This window comes from Carcharodon carcharias, chromosome 5 (genome assembly GCF_017639515.1).
Source record: "Carcharodon carcharias isolate sCarCar2 chromosome 5, sCarCar2.pri, whole genome shotgun sequence".
NCBI lineage: Eukaryota > Metazoa > Chordata > Chondrichthyes > Lamniformes > Lamnidae > Carcharodon > Carcharodon carcharias.
This window is the reverse complement of record NC_054471.1, coordinates 113,383,114-113,399,475: the sequence shown is the minus strand read 5'-3', so window position 1 is coordinate 113,399,475 and position 16,362 is coordinate 113,383,114. Positions and strand designations below refer to the sequence as shown.

General features: G+C 37.6%; 2 protein-coding genes across 9 annotated transcripts in view; one reads left to right on the top strand and one right to left on the bottom strand.

The window, feature by feature from the left end:
* Positions 1-16,362, bottom strand: part of runx2a (RUNX family transcription factor 2a) — a 203,906-nt gene that overhangs the window by 124,737 nt on the left and 62,807 nt on the right. For 3 of the 5 annotated variants that reach the window (XM_041188847.1, XM_041188850.1, XM_041188851.1), the window contains exon 3: positions 647-945. In XM_041188847.1, the coding sequence (XP_041044781.1) occupies positions 647-945 (299 nt within the window). Of the gene's footprint in view, positions 1-646; positions 946-2,227; positions 2,314-6,024; positions 6,112-16,362 lie in introns of those variants that run through there. The other 2 variants (XM_041188848.1, XM_041188849.1) reach the window with 2 other exon arrangements.
* supt3h (SPT3 homolog, SAGA and STAGA complex component) overlaps positions 2,957-16,362 on the top strand; it is a 526,661-nt gene continuing 513,255 nt past the window's right edge. For all 4 annotated transcript variants that reach the window (XR_005943141.1, XM_041188853.1, XM_041188854.1 and 1 more), the window contains exons 1-2: positions 2,957-3,122; positions 3,229-3,316. The gene's annotated coding sequence lies outside the window, so the exon portion shown is untranslated. The remainder of the gene's footprint in view (positions 3,123-3,228; positions 3,317-16,362) is intronic.

Sequence of the window (16,362 nt, the reverse complement as noted above, 5' to 3'; positions counted from 1 at the left end):
TAGTAGATTTGTTTCATCAAAGAAAATAACTGTTGTTATGGTGTGCAGGAATGTGTGTGAACATCGTCCAAGCTGTCTTTCACAATCTCCGTGACTGATCATTACAGTAAAGGGGTATCGCATCTAGGGAATTGGTTTGAAACGCACATTCTGCTCTTTATAAAGAGTTGAACTGACCCTGTGTTACTAATGTTACTCTCACTGAAGGTACTTTATTTAAAATACTTGATGTTTGTTATTCAATATATTTATGTGACAATTATTAAACGCTTAAAATTCATTTCAAGAATTGATCCACACACTGTTTTGACATAGGTGTACATGATTAGTTCAATGTCATGTGCCATAAGTAACACAGCAGAGAAAATGCTGCGTATTCACTAGTTTTACAATCTAACTGTTTAAATACAACATAGATCTTCAGAAAGTTGCTAATGCATTAATCTTAGCAAATTAATGTTATAAATTCGCATAAGATGATTTGATGAATACAAATGCACACTTACAAGCGGCAATTATACATTTGTGTACACGTCAAGGTGCCGAAAATACAAGGCTTCACTTTTACAAAGTTATTTACTGTTCGTATTGTTTCCAATATTTTGTTCTTAGTCTGTATGCACGGGAAAAAGAAGACAGCTTTTACCTTGAATGCCACAGGCAGGGTTTTATTACACCTCCAGTGGGACGGTAGGACAGAGCAGAGGAAGTTGGGGCTGTCAGTCCGGACCAACTCTGCCGGGTGATCGGCAATGATATCCACCATGGTTCGGTTCTCATGGGGCCGGATCAGAGACCTGCCGAGCGCTGCCGCCGCCGCCGCCCCGGCTGTTCCCACTCCGGGCCCGGGCTCTTGGTGAGGGACCATCCCGCTCACATCGCTCATCTTTCCCGAAGCTGGTAATGTGGTGGACGGTGGAGTAAAGCGCCGGCTCGTAGTGGGATCTACGGGAATACGCATCACAACACTTTGATTAGGGGCTTACAGTAGCCACAAAAAGTCAATCTGTCCAATTAATGCCAGTTATAGTCATTCAGTCCAGTTTCTTTATTTTTTTCGCTTTCTCTCCTTTTAAATAAAGAAGTTTTTCTTTTTCAGGAAAGTCACTTATTCCTCCTGCAACTATTAATATATTCCAAATGTATGTCTTTGGGGAGAAAATTTCTAATCCAACTTGTGGTCAAGGCGATCAAGAGGGAAAAAAAGCCACAGTTTCCAACTGGTGGTTTCACGGAGGTTGGGATTATAAAGCAAGTTTGTGGTCATGAAAAAAGTGAGAGATGATGAGACATCAAAGAACACATGGTGGCTGTAGGAGTCATACACGACTTTAAAATACTCCGTATTCCCTTGTAAAAGGAGGTCGAGACGATCACGATGGTATTTTCCAAATCCGATTCTTATCCCAAATATATACATAAATGTATGCTCTCTTCCTCGCTGATGGGGGAATAATTTTCAGGGAACGGCTGTAGATTGCAGACTAAAACATTTCCTTGAATGAATGAAAGTTATAAAGCGTGCCCCCAGAGTAGGGCTTTGCTAAAGAAAAGAGCTCTATTAAAATCATTTACATATCCAATCGTGAAAAAGTGCAAACGCCTACTTGTTATGATCTGAGCCTATCAAAGCCCTCAGATGGTTTCTTCACAGCTTATTTCCTCAAAAAGTGTTAGGAGGCAGCCGACTTCCAGTTTCTGTTGTGGTTTTAGTTAAGTCTTGCTACTGAGTTCATATGGATGATATGTGTTCAAATGTTTGCAAGACACTGTAAATCGCTTCTAAATGCAACACGCTGCCTGAGTATAAAGGTGGCAACAGGGCTACTGTAGGTTAACTTTATTAAAATTATTTACAAAACATGGGGCGGGGGGAATAAGCGCACCGAGTTTCGAACGAATCGTATCTCAGACTGTTAACTGATTGCTGTAAATTAGTGGTAAACCCAACGATAACTTTCAAATGCACAAATGCTACTTGAATTTGAATGAGGAAGCAATTATTTAGCCAGTCAGTAATCTGGCACTGGCATCGCTCTTGTTAAACCAACTTCAAACGACGTGCTTTTTCAGAAGTATTCATCAAAGGGACATGATATATGGCATGTAATGTAATGGTAAAATATTATGTTAGATACATTTATTACGCCAATTGACAAATAAAAATAGGGTATTACGCTTCTAACCAGATAATTATACAGTCAAAAACGTTTATCTGCAATATTACCCTGTTTAGCGGGACCAAAGAGGTGAGATATCTTGCAGGTTCCTTATACAATAGCGAGCAGCATTATTGACGCAACACCCGGCATTGGTAAACCATTCTGCTATTGTAGCTTAGATAGCATCTTAATAAAATGATATTCCAAATGTTGCTTTTACGAACTGGAGTCGTTTTTCCCCCAAAAGGAGTCTTGTCAAGGTCCGAATGTAATTTATTTAAATTTATCAAGTAACTTTATTAACGTATGTTAATCGAACAGGCTCTAATTGAGTCTGTGGCGCGGGGGACAACTGGATCTAAATTCGCTGTAAAGAGATAGCTGCAATGGGATGTTTATCAGTAAGTTTACTGAAATGCGCCGATGCCACCACACGAACACCCTCGTCCCCTGACTGGTTCGCAGATCCGAATGAAATACCAGCTAACTCCCATTTGTATCGGATTTCCGCGCACGCGTCCTGAAGATGGTATGCATACTTTGATTGACGTGACAATCATCCAATCAGCAATAAAACTGCTCTAGGCAACTAGGGTAAATAAGAGGGCCGGAAAACCAATCAGCGCTCGCAATGGGCGGGCGGCGCTAGTGCGGAGGCCTGACCTCAGTGTCTACGTGTGGAGTGCGGGAGGTAACGTCACTGCTCAGCCTGCTGGGAATTGTAGTTCGCGCCTCTTGGATGGGGAGTTCACGTTCTCGGACACGCGAACTACAGTTCCCAGCGTGCGCTGCAAACCGCGACTGCGTGAATGTGTCCAGTGCCGGAACTATGGTTGTGTACGCGTGAGGAGCTGTCAGTACCCGGAGGAGAGAAACAAACAACAAAAAAACCACATTCAATTCAAACCCTGTTGTACTGGATAGTGTGTGTTTAGAGGGGGCTTTCTGATTAAAATAAAAGTGAGTAAAACAGCAAAAATTCATGGAAGTTTTTCGCCACTGGCCTAAATTCTGAATTTGATATATTTTGGCACCCTTAATCCAGTTTTTCACTTTTTTTTTGTAGGTAACACGTTACAGGCTTGAGGTAAAACGTGAACCAGAGGGGACGAGCCGTTCGCTGTACACTGGGCTGAAAACTTTTTCACCACGTGGTGCGTTAGCTTTCAAACGTTTAAATTATACATACAGAACCCGGTGCAGCCAGTAACCCTGCACGTGCACAGAACCTGCACCGCACTCCAGTGTAGTCAGGAGTAATTTGTCTGCATATATGATGCAGAATGTACCCTATCCCTACTTTAGTTATTTTTCCTTTGCTTTGGGACCTCTTATCCTATGCATTTCTGCGGAGAAGTGGCGTACCTGTATGCATATTAGTGCTGCCGTTTAAACAAGCGTCTAACAGCTATTTCTTGCAAGGACCCACTTTGTCGCTATGGGGTTTCTCCAATTGTTACTCTGAGATCTATAAGGTAACGTGTGGGGAATCATGAAACTTGTACCCTGCACCTTTACCACTGGTTAACAAAGATGGTGCATTATGCCCTCCGTCTTTCCTATTGGTGTACCATGGTGGTGTAACTCTTTCGAGTACAAACATGTTTCCATCTGTTTCAGATGAAGTTACATTGTTTCATAGTTTGCCATTGTGAGATTTGAATTCTTGATCTTGGGGTTACAAGCCTAGTACCATAACCACTTGGCTATTTAGGCCAAGCACCATGGTGGTATACATGGACTTCCAAAAGGCATTTGATAAAGTACCTCTTAACAGGCTCATCAGCAAAGTTGAAGATCATGGAATAAGGGACAATGGCCGCATGGATAACAAGTTGGCTGAGTGACAGGAAACAGAGTACTAGTGAACCTGTTTTTGTTATTGGTGAAAGATATATGGTGAGGTTCCCAGGGGCCAGTGTTAGGAGCATTGTTTTTCTTGATCTATATTAATGACCTAGACTTCAGTGTACAGGGCACAATTTCAAAATTTGCAGATGACACAAATCTTGGAAGTATTGTGAGGTGGATGGTTGATAGTGTCAAGAGGAGGTTGATGCGATAGGAGGACAAATGGCAGGTGAAATTGAATGTAGCAAAGTGTGAAGTGATTCATTTTGGTAGGAAGAATGAGGAGAGGTAATATAAAGAGTACAGTTGTAAAGAGGGTGCAGGAACAGAGGGACCTCGGTATATGTGCACAAATCATTGAAGGTAACAAGACAGGTTGAGAAATTGGTTAATAAAGCATACGGGATCAGGGCTTTATAAATAGGGGCACAGAGTACAAAAGTAAGGAAGTTACGACAAACCTTTATAAAATCTGGTTTGGCCTCAACTCGAATATTGTGTGAAATTCTGGGCATCATGCCTTAGGAAATATGTGAAGGCATTAGGGTGCAGAGAAGAGTCATGAAAATGGTTACAGGGATAAGGAACTTCAGTGTGGATGGATTGGAGAAGGTGGGGTTGGTCTCCTTGGAGAAGAGAAGATTAAGAGGCTATTTCATAGCGGATTTAAAAATAATGAGTAGAGTAGATAGTGAGAAACTGCTCCCATTGGTGGAAGGATCAAGAAAATTGGCAAAAGAAGCAATGGTGACATGAGGAATAGCTTTTTTTTAAAAACAGCGAGTAGCTAGGACCTGGAATGCACTGCTTGAAAGTGTGCTGCGACAGAGCTGGTAGAACATGGGTAAAGAGAATATCTTCTGCTTATTTAATTCCAACCATGTACCCTAATGCCAACCTCCCACTGCACAGCTGAGATTTACATTACTTCCAGAGTCCAGCCTTGTGGCTCTTTGAGTAGAAAAGGAAGAAAGTAAGAGGAAAGTGCAGGGGACGGGGTTAGAGGGTAGTAGTTGTAGTTAAAGTACTTGCATTGGCATAAGTGTGACGAATTGAATGGCTATTTTCTGTGCTAAAATATCTATTAAATGTTACTTGACTGTAATATCGGCTGTTTTTCAGCATAATCCCCTGCATCTATATCTATTTAATTTTATTGCCTTTGCAGAAAGCCACCCACTTTCTATAGTTGGCAGGCCATTCAACTACTTCCAGACTTTTCAGTTGGTTCTCAGTAGGAGTCTTGTCATTATTTACTCTTATGTCTGTCCCACCAGTCTGAGTAGATGTGTAGCTTTGCCGGAGTACCTTCCTACATGAGTGTGATCAATGAAAATTAAGCAAATAGAGGGAAGAGAGTTGAACTAGCCATCGTCCACTTTATTGCCCTGCACTAACAGTTTTTCACTGTATTTTGTAAATTGTATTTGCATTTCTCATGATACCAATAATGATCAGTAAATTAGAAACAAATACTTAAGGATTGTTATTTTTTTCCTCAAGCAGAGTTTACTTTGAGTTACTGTGCTTTGACCACTATTTAAAATTTAGGCAGGCATAATAAATTGTAGCTCATGTACTTTGTCCACTCACAGTCTCTCCCTCAAATATTTTTCTTTTTTCTGTTGCTTGTTTTGTTGTTCATTTATAGAGAAACTGCTGTTCATTTTTTGTTTTAATTGTAGTTTTATATTCTCCCCATTGTAAGAACATCTGGTAATTGCATGTCTACTTGCTAGGAGCTAGCCAAGGTAATTGTCATCTTCAAGCTTTTATCAATATTGATCAGAATTGTACAGAATTAATTTTACAGCTGTTGCAGGCTAATTTAATATGCAATTTTTAAAATTATCCTTTGCTTTTTTTCACAAAATTGAAACATATAACTACTTTGATTAAAATTTTCAAAGGAACAGATAATTGTTGTACTCATATCAATGATTGAGATTAATATTAACCTTTTGGAGACAAGTACATTTTGCAGTGGACTAATGTTAGGAGTAAAACTGACCTGATGGATCAGTGAGCACCTTCCAGTTAAACATGCAGGAAGCTTTTTGTGTCGGCTTTTTTGAGAAGAAACTCTGGACGTTTGTGTCTGAAAGGGGTGAAAATTATATTAAAAAGTGATTCTGAAGGTTTGCTTTAAGTTCTGAAAGTAAACAGCATTTCTATAAGTTTTGTGCAGTGCAGCAGTTTGACACAACCTAGATACACTTCCTAAATCAAGTTCTTTGTTTTGTAGGTTTAAAATTGTTTTAAGTTGCAAACAATTTGAGTGTATCCAGTCCTTCCCATTGTCATATTTTCAATCTCTAAAATTCAGTTAACATGCTGGCAATTTTTATTTACATGATCCTGTTGCCTTAACTGCCCTGCAGCATTAATATCCAGTCAATCTTCTATCCATGCCAATATGTTAACCCTACACCATGAGCTTTTATTTTCTGCAATAGCCTTTGATGTGGCACCTTATCAGATACCTTATGGAAATCTAAGTACAGTATATCTACCAGTTCCCTTTTATCCACAACACATATTACTTCCTCAAAGAACTCCAATAAGTTGATCAAACATGATTTCCCTTTCGCAAAACTATGTTGACTGCCCAATTACCTTGAACTTATCTAAATATCCTGCTATAGGTTGTTTAATAATAGCTTCTAACATTTTCCTTATGACAGATGTTAAGCTAACTGGCCTGTAATTTCCCACTTTCCATCTCCCTCCCTTTTTGAATAATGGAATTACACTTGCTCTCTTCCAATCTAGTGGGACCTTCGCCAAATTTAGGGAGGTTTCAGAAAATTAAAACTAATGCATCGAGTATCTCACTAGCCACTTCTTTTAAGACCCTCGGACCCATCAGGACCTGGGCACTTGTAAGCCCGCAGCTTCAACAATTTACCTAGTATGACTTCTCTGGTGATTGTAATTTTCCTTAGTTCCTCCCTTCCATTTCCCGATTTATAGCTGCTTCTGGGATGTTACTTGTATACTCTACAGTGAAGACTGATGCAAAATATCTGTTCAATTCATCTGCCATTTCCTTGTTTTCTATTATCAATTCTCCAGACTCATTTTCTATTAGACCAATGCTCACCTTATTAACTCATTTATTTTTTAAATATTTATAGAAACTCTTACTATCTGTTTTTATATTTCTGGCTAGCTTTCTCTCGTACTCTAATTGTTCCCTCCTTATTAATCTTTTAGTCAGCCTTTGCTGTTCCTTATATTCTGTCCAATCTTCTGGCCTTCCACCTATCTTTGCACAATGATATACTTTTTCTTTAAGTTTGATACTATCTTTAACCTTTCCAGTTAACAACGGATGGTGTGCCCATCCCTTGGACTTTTTCTTACTCGTTGGAATGTATCTATTCTGAAGTATCCCCTTAATTGTTCGCCCCTGCATCTCGATTGACCTATACCTTAACCTAATTTTCCAATTCACTTTAGCCAGCTCTGCTTTCAAGCCCTCATTTTTAAATTTAAATAAGGGCAATTATGTCTCGGACCTACTCCTCTCTCCCTCAAAACAGCAGATTATAGTTAACAAAAAGTTCAGTTTTCCAGCACTTTGCTTATGTCAAGAACTGCCAATCTTAAATTGACCTTCTTAATGTTCCAACTAATCTCATAACTAATATCTGCTTCTTATTCTTTCAGTTGTTCCCATTTTACTTAGAATTGCCACAATGCTGGTTGATCACCCTTCTCCATCTCATCCTGTCAGTCACACTTTATTCGATCTTTCACCACTGCATTCTTCCATCTCAAGCTTTCCTTTTCTCCTTCTTCCTGGTAGTCCCATCTTCTTCACTCACCTTGGCCTACGTCATCCCTCGACAACAAGATAACCATACCATTTTGAACACTTTTCAGTTACTTTCTTCAATCTTCACAGACTCCCTGATGTACTGGTTCCTGATCTTGCCCTTTTTTTGTCACTCCACACATCCATTGCAGTATCTGCATCTCATTTGTATCCAATTGTTGCTCCTCTTGATATTGCCCAAGTTTCACAACTGTCTTACAGATATTTCTTTCCGTTTCAGAGGTACATTTCTATCACACCACACTCCACTACACTACTTCCAATTACTCCAAGCAAAACTAACAGACTAGGAACGAGATCAGCAGATAAGAAAATAGGTTTGAAAGGTTAGGAAATACAAAACAAGGCTGTATATACTATTGCATTTTTAAAATATTTTTCATGCTAAAGATAAGTTTCTGAGAAAACACAGCTCAAACATGTTAATTAAAAAGAAACAATCATTATCTGTATTCTCCTTTAGAATATTTATTATGATTGTATTTAATACACAAAGATTTTAACTGATGAAAAGCAATTTCATATACTTTGCAGTAACAAAGAATTTCATTGCTCCAGAACTGTTGGTTGACTAACAGGAAGCAGAGAGTAGGCATAAGTGGGTCTTTTTCAAGTTGGCAAGATGTAATGTGTGGTGTGCCACAGGGATCAGTGCTGAAACCTCAACTGTTTATAATTTATATAAATAACTTGAAGGGATGGATGGGATGGTTGCCAAATTTGCTGATGACAAAAGATAGATAGGAAAGTAATTTGTGAAGAGGACATAAAGAGGTTACCAAAAGATACAGGTGAGTTAAGTCAGTGGGCAAAGTTCTGACAAATGGAGTTTAATGTGGGAAAATTGTCTATCTTGGCAGGAAGATTAAAAGAGAGGCATATTATCTAAATGGCAAGAGATTGCAGAGTTTTAAGTTGCAGAGAGAACTGGGTGTCTTAGTGCATGAATTGCAAATGGTTAGTATGCAGGTACAGCAAGTAATTAGGAAAGCTAATAGAATGTTATTTACTGTGGGCAGAATTGAATATAAAAGTAGGAGGTTATGCTTCAGTTATACAGAGCACGAGTGAGACACCATCTGGAGTACTCTACAGTATTAGTCACCTTATTTAGGGAAGGATGTAAGTGCGTTGGAAGCAGTTAGACAAGGTTTACCAGGCTAATACCTGAAGTGGATGGGTTGTCTTATGAGGAAAGGTTAGACAGGTTTGGCTTATATCTGCTGGAGTTTAGAAGATTAAGAGATGACTTAATTGAAACATATAAGATCCTGAGGGGACTTGATAAGGTGGATATGGAGAGGATGTTTCCTCTTATGGGAGAATCTAGAACTAGGGTTCATTGTTTAAAAATAAGGGGTCATCCATTTAAAATGGAGACGGAAATTTTTTCTCTTATGTTTGAGTCTTTGGATCTCTTCCTGAAAAGCCGTGGAAGCAGAGTCTTTGGATATTTTTAAAGCAGAGGTGGATAGATTCTTGGTAAACAAGGGGGTGATAGGTTATTGGGGGTAGGCAGGATGTAGATTTGAGGTTACTGGCACATCTTGCTAGTCATGATCTTATTAAATAGCGGAGCAGACTTTAGGAGTCGAATGGTCTACACCTGCTCCTTGTTTGTATGTTCATAGGCTCGTAAATGCACCATTTACTGTAACTGGAGAGGTTCTTTAATTTTTGTCTTTGGTAGCATCAGAAATGTAAGTAAAAGCTAATTTCACATACATTAGATGCTGTCAAATCTTTGAAAGCAATAAATGAAATTGAATTTCTTGGGCGCCCTGTACAGATTTAATTTGGTGATATTTATGACTGCTGCCTGAGAAGCCAAAGGAGAAAAGACATTTCTATGTGATATAATTTCATTAACAGCAGAATGTGGTTAAACAATCGATAATTAAATAAAACTAATTAGCTTTGAAATAATGAATGAAAGCTTTGGGTGGTCCACCTCCCAATTTTTGATGTTTCTATCTTATACAGTTATTGATACTGCTTTTATTACACATTATTCAGCTCTTGAGTACCGACATGAATTCCTTTCATTGAAGTTTGCTGTTCACAGAAAACGTTTTCTTTGCATATTTTCAGTGTGTTTACGAAAGTTGGGAATGAGGATTACATCACACACTGAGCCTGAAAGTTAGGGTGTGAGAACCATCAGTGATTTGTGTCTGATGTCTCCTGGGATTAATTACATGAAAAAATACTCCTTCAGAAATTATTTTGAAAAGTAATATAAACAATTCTTATTTAAATAGAAGAACAACTTTTTTTAAGGAAAGTGTACAGTTTGTTCTCAAATTTAACATTATTTTCTGTCTGTAACCTTATCCTCTTTCTCCTTCTTCCCTGAAACTCCCAGCTTCTCTTAACCTAGCACTTCCAATAATTATTGGATTATTTTTCTTCCCTTTTCTTGAAAGAAAGAACCAACTTATAATAGAGGTCAATTGCCTTTCCAGCTGAGATTAGCTGACTGAAACTCTTCTTATCTGAATGATCCATTTATTGGTGAGCTAAATTCCTTTATTGCCCTTTGTGTCGTAATCTGCTTCTCTTTGTATGGCGATGAGATCCAGCGCTATTTCTTCCCTCAGCCCCAAAAACCACCTCTGTGCTTTCAGGCCACCTATTCTAAATTAAGTAGTTCATTAGTTAAAAGCCTGAATGTCATTGGTGGATTTCAGCAGTGAGTTTGATTGTCATTCTATAATGTAAGCGGGGAGAAAAATACATCCACATATTAAAATGTGCATTTTGGTGCTTTTTACCATAAAATAATATTGGCCTGGAATTCTCTAGAAAGTTTTGGTATAACTATAACACAAGAAAAATTGTGATCCCACCTCCCCCCACACAAAAGAAGCTCATGCATAACTGAAGCTAGAACTATTTTTGTGCATAATTTCCTCATCCCAGAGTTCTATCTGATAACTTTATCAGCTCACTTAGCTGAATAATGTAGCTCTGCCATTATTTGTGATGTTTTATAGCATTTATTTCTTCTTCCTGTCAAAGGCAGTGTTTTCTATATCTATGAATGCTTTTTTTAAACATCAGTTACAGTAAAAGGAGAAAAACTTGACAATTACCTTTTTGCAAACATGCTGTACTTAATATGTATAAATGATGGCTTCAAACTTCAATTTCTATCATATCGCATCTTATCATCAGTATAATGCCTAAGGAAGTTAGATGGTGTATGTTTGGTGCTTGCCTGGGCCCTGATTGTTTACGTTGATTTCCCCTTGTTTGAAGCCAGGTTTTTATGTTTGAGTGTCTCCGGAAATTATGATGTAAATTGCTGATAGCAAGATTGGCATGAATTCCAGTGAATAGTGGATCAAGGGATTTCCAGCCCAATGTTTTTAAGTAACCACTAGTTAATGTACTTTTGGAAAATGTTTTGCAGGATTGGGAGGTGACATTATGGCAGATTGGGAGGGAGGAAAGCCTTGTGTCTAGTCATTTGGGCCTAGGAATAAAGCATAAATTGTATGATGGCATGTTTTGCAAACCGTGTGCTTTTGGCAATAGGATATAACCAAATTTGAAATTATTTCTGACTTATTCAGAAAACACTCCTAAAGCTTTAAATTCTACATTAGATACCTTAATAAAAATAAATATGTTTGCTAGATTTATATTGCATAAATAAATGGAATTCATGTGTTTAAAACCTGGGAGCATCTTTAGTTAAAAGTGGATAACTGAATGTGGGAGAAAATTTGGAAATGGTAATGTGCGCACTAAATTGCTGCTTGAGCAAAGTGCCATGCACCTGCAACCTGACCTATACTGTAATGGTATCTGCTGACATTTATGGAAAAGTTGCTTCTAGTTGTGTTTGAGCAGACAGTAATATCCTCTACATGTCTTTAATTTCAAATTTCATTGATTAAAATAGATTGACGGAGCAGCTCTTCATTACAATACATTCTGATTCAACCAAACATTTTGCTTTTCTTTGTAATATTTGAGTAGCTCACTACTGTTTACAATGTTATTTTACTGATTGGGTTCAGTATACTTACCCTGACCATCCACTTGAGAAAACAGATCATAAAGATGAAATCATATATTCAGAATGTTTGTGTTTAAATAAGGATGCCAAATGTTAGTCATGTCCACTTATAGCATTTGTCGTGAAGTTTTTTAATCCATTGGAAATGGATTTTAATTTAAGTGCATGTTATGGATAGATTTTGAAATGTGTCGAGGCCCATATTTTTACAGCAATTCTCCAGCTTGCATTCCTTTTCTGTTATACATTTAACATTGTAAGAGTTTGAAGAATTTTTAAAGGTTTTATCAAGAAGGGAAAGTTTAGAATTTTTAAGCTTTTTTTCCCAATATCTTAGAGTTACTTTAGTATTAACCCTGTTTATTCCTGTAATTGAGAAAAAAGTATGGATTAGTTGATTATAATGGCATTTTTCTTTTGGCACTTTCATTTTTGCGGTCGTAGTGGTTCCAGATTATCATGCAGCATCATTGGATTTTAAATTTGTTACTAGACAGAAAAAATTCTTATCCTCAAATATTTATTTTTGTAATAAAGTGGTTTTGTATTTGGCGCTAGAAACTAATTTAATTTGGAGAAAGAACTTCTTTAAAATTTTAAAAGCTGTGTACTGTTAAATGTTATATTTTTTTAAATAAAAAAGTCTTAGTGTGTAAGGGATTCGACAGCTGAGAGAAGGTTTGCTTACCTTATGACTTCAATTTGTCACTAGACTACATGCTATGTAATGAAAGTAGGAACCTCTAGTGTTAGGGATTGCTGTACATGTTTCCATTAACTGTTGGCCTTTGTTTAATGTATACATTGAAAGGCAGCATTAAGAAACATTTGCAATTTTAGTAAGCATTTGAATTAATTGATATTTTGCAGTAGTGCTCAGAAGTTCTTAAATTAATCTTCTAACAATTCTGATGAGGCCTCTTCATCCTTTTTTCCTACAGTATTTATTTATTTGTAGTCAACTAAAGCCAGTAGCATCTTTTTATTAGCAGTGTTGTGCATGTGTATACGCATGTCTTGTAGACTTTGAGGAGACAACAGATTATTGCCATTTCAAGCTCCACTACATTAATGAGCAATACTGTTTAGTACTAGCATAAATAATAGCATTCTATAATTTCTTGCAAACTCAATTAATATTATGAGTAAAAATAGTTGTAATAGCAATTCGGCAGACTAATTGGACTGCAGGTTGAGATTCAAGTACCTACTGCATAACTGCAAGCTTCCTCATTGTAATTTGATTTCAAAATTGCAGTGCATTGTTTTTTTTTGCCCTTTGTTTTTATTTTCCGATTTTCTTCCCTATCACTGCTTCATTGGGCACAGGCTTCTTGTGGCTGACCCCTTTCTGGGAGTTGCAAGTGCTACTGGTTAGGCAGCTTCTGTGAGATCCAAGACAGTTTTTGGCAATTCCTTTTTCTCCAATTTTTCTCTTATGGTTAAAGGAGTAATTGATTAGCTCTTGCCCTTTGTCATGAAGCCGAGATTGGGGCATCAGTGGACTGATGGATGGAATCTGTTTCCTTGAGCTGTAATAGCACAACTTGGAAGAACCCTACCATGCTACATTGCCATGGCACTTCATTTGTAGTACATTTTGGAAAAGCTTTTCTTTAATACAGGCAGTGGAAGTGGGGGTGGGATTTGTTGATTATCTTAGTCACGGAAGTGTCCCGACAGACAGGTTGCTGTAGCATTAATGGTTGCACCTACTGTCTCTAGATTTCTAGAATTTCAACTGAGATTGATTAACTGTTGTAGTCTGTATGGCTCAGCTAACTGCTCGACAAACTAGCTGGGTCAGTGGGGAGCTGCCCTTTAGGATTTGGAAATGCAAAGTGTCTTACAGTTTTGGAAATAAGTCATTTGAGAACTGAATAACTTATGGTTTAGAAGTAGCTGAGACATTTTCCAAGACCTCCCCCATCCCCTACCCCCGAAGATAAAATACTGGGGAAAGCATACAAAAATTGTTAATAAATTACAGTACTTAATTTCAGGTGTTGCATGGTTTGTAGACTGTACATGTCTCTTAGTGTAGTCTTGCAATCTTGGATTATTTTCTGATGAATGGTAGAAATGTCACAAGTTCTCAAAGGGTTAAACATTTTTAAGAAATGTCCGTTGGAAAGCTTTGCAAATTTATAGAGAAGGAGACAACTTCTAAGGAATGATTAATTTTATTTTACTCATAAGCTTTAGAACTATGATTTGTCTGTGGTATTGTTGATATAGTTAGTTGTAGTGCAGAGTTACTTGTTAAAATGGTCTTCACAGACTTTATACATCTGAATTCATTTTACTTGGTATGGCAAACAGCTGCATTTCACTTCAGAGCAACTGATACATTACCATATGTCTAAAGATTACAGTGCGATTTCAATTTCATGTTCAGTCTATTGCTTAAAGTAAGTTTTCTAATGTGTTTCATCTTCTAGGTTATATTTTAATGTCCGGAAGAAAGGAAATCAGGCAGCTTCACAAAGCAAGACTTTGATGTGTAAAGAAGTCAATTATCTAACTACCAAACATATTGAGATGAGGAAGTAATTCATTAAGAGCCTCAAATAGTATTTGCTGAAGCCAAAAGATGCAGCTGCATCAATCAAAGAAAAAAAGTGCAACGTTTTAAAATGGAGAAAAATTTGGCTAAGCTGAGACAAATACCTTGTTGCTGCATAATACTCAAAGTAATGTCATTATTATTGGGTTTCGGGATTTCTGTCCTGCAATTTTGCACATTAAAGCCCCTTTTCAGCAAGAATCCAATATGCATTGTATCTTGTAAATAGGACTGTTGTTTTGAACAAGTCGAAACTAGAGGCCTTGAATATAAAATATTTCACGAAAAAATGCTTTCAGGAATTCAGGAGAAGCTTCTTTACTCAGATTGCTAAGAAAGTGGAACTTGCTACCATATGGTGTGATTGAGGCATTTAGCATAGATGTATTTAAGAAGAAGCTAGACAAGTACATGAGTGAGAAAGGAATGGAAGAATATGTTGATAAGGTGAGATGAAATAAGGTTGGAGGTGGCTTGTGTTGATCATAAATACTGACATAGGCCTCTTGGACCAAATAGCCTAATTCTGTGCTGTGGTATTTTATGGGCAAGATTTGTGGTTAGCAGTGAAGCAGTGACACTTACTGCTGACCTCAAAGAAAGCTGCCCATAAAGATCTAGTGACCTCTCTAGACAGATTTCCCCTTTCCTGACAGCAGTTTAAACCTGGAACCAAGTCAAGGGGATTTTCAGATATGCAGCAGCAGAGATGTCAGCAAGCAGGATAACTAGCCAAACACGTTAACGCATCCCAGAGAAAAAGTAGGAACTGAATGGCACTTTATTTTCAATTCAGATAGTGAAATAAATGATTATGATTGGATTTTGATAGGAATTAAAATATCAATATAAGCAAACTTTAAACACAATTAAAAGCAGGTGGAATTTTATCATAATGAAACAATTTGACATTCCACAAATATAAAATTAACTTTTCAGAGTTAATGAGAATGTTCAGCAATAATTATGAAGCTAGTATATCTTTAAAAACCTGGTTACATCTCATTCAACAAGGTGTACCTTTTTCAAGGGTTTTTGCACTGAGACAACCAGTTGTAAAAGTGGAAATTCATTACTCTAGGTTTGAACTTTTGGGGGTGGGGGGTGGGGCTTCAACAGCATACCCTCTAGAAGAATGTAGGATCACTGATAGCAACTTCTGAATTTCAGCATTATTCTGTACATGTGTGGATCCCAAAGTTGCCACTGCAAAATCTAGGCCTTTGTAATTGGAATTTCTACCACAGAAATATCCCCAGAAAAGGCTATGCAAATTAAAAAGGAACTAAACTTGTTTTCATTATCAAGATTGAGAACGCAAGTAATCCAGATAAAATGCTTATAGGTATAGATAATGTAGACATAAGTAAGCTATTTGACTTGGGTAGTGAATACCCAACTAAGGGACAGTGGTTTACAGGTAATAAGCTTCAAGCAGGAGTAGAGATCTGGAATATTGACTGTTCCTCCACAGCATGAATTAAAGGATATGAGGATTGGGCTTGCAGCACATGTTACTAAAATTGTGATTAACTTTTTTTGCCATTGTGCTCTGCCCAAAGACAGGTCCTTGGCTCATTGTCTGCTACTGCTTCACGCTGAGCTGTTTTCTAGACAGTTATTTTGTCAGTGGTTGTTTGCTATTGCCTTCCACTCTCAGGGGCAGATTGAATGGCAGGTCCCAAGTCTACCTTAGCCAGAATAGGAATTGAACCTGGGCTGTTGGTGTTAATCTGAACCACACAGTTGCTATCTAGCCAACTGGCCCTGGTAACTTATTTTTTGTGGGCTAAATATTTAAGAATAATATAGCTTCATGGAAGTATCATCTGTGGAATTAAGCTAATTATGATTGAGTAGTGTAGGTTATAGATTGAATTAAAGTTTTGCTGTAATAAGGAATCAGATAAAAGAC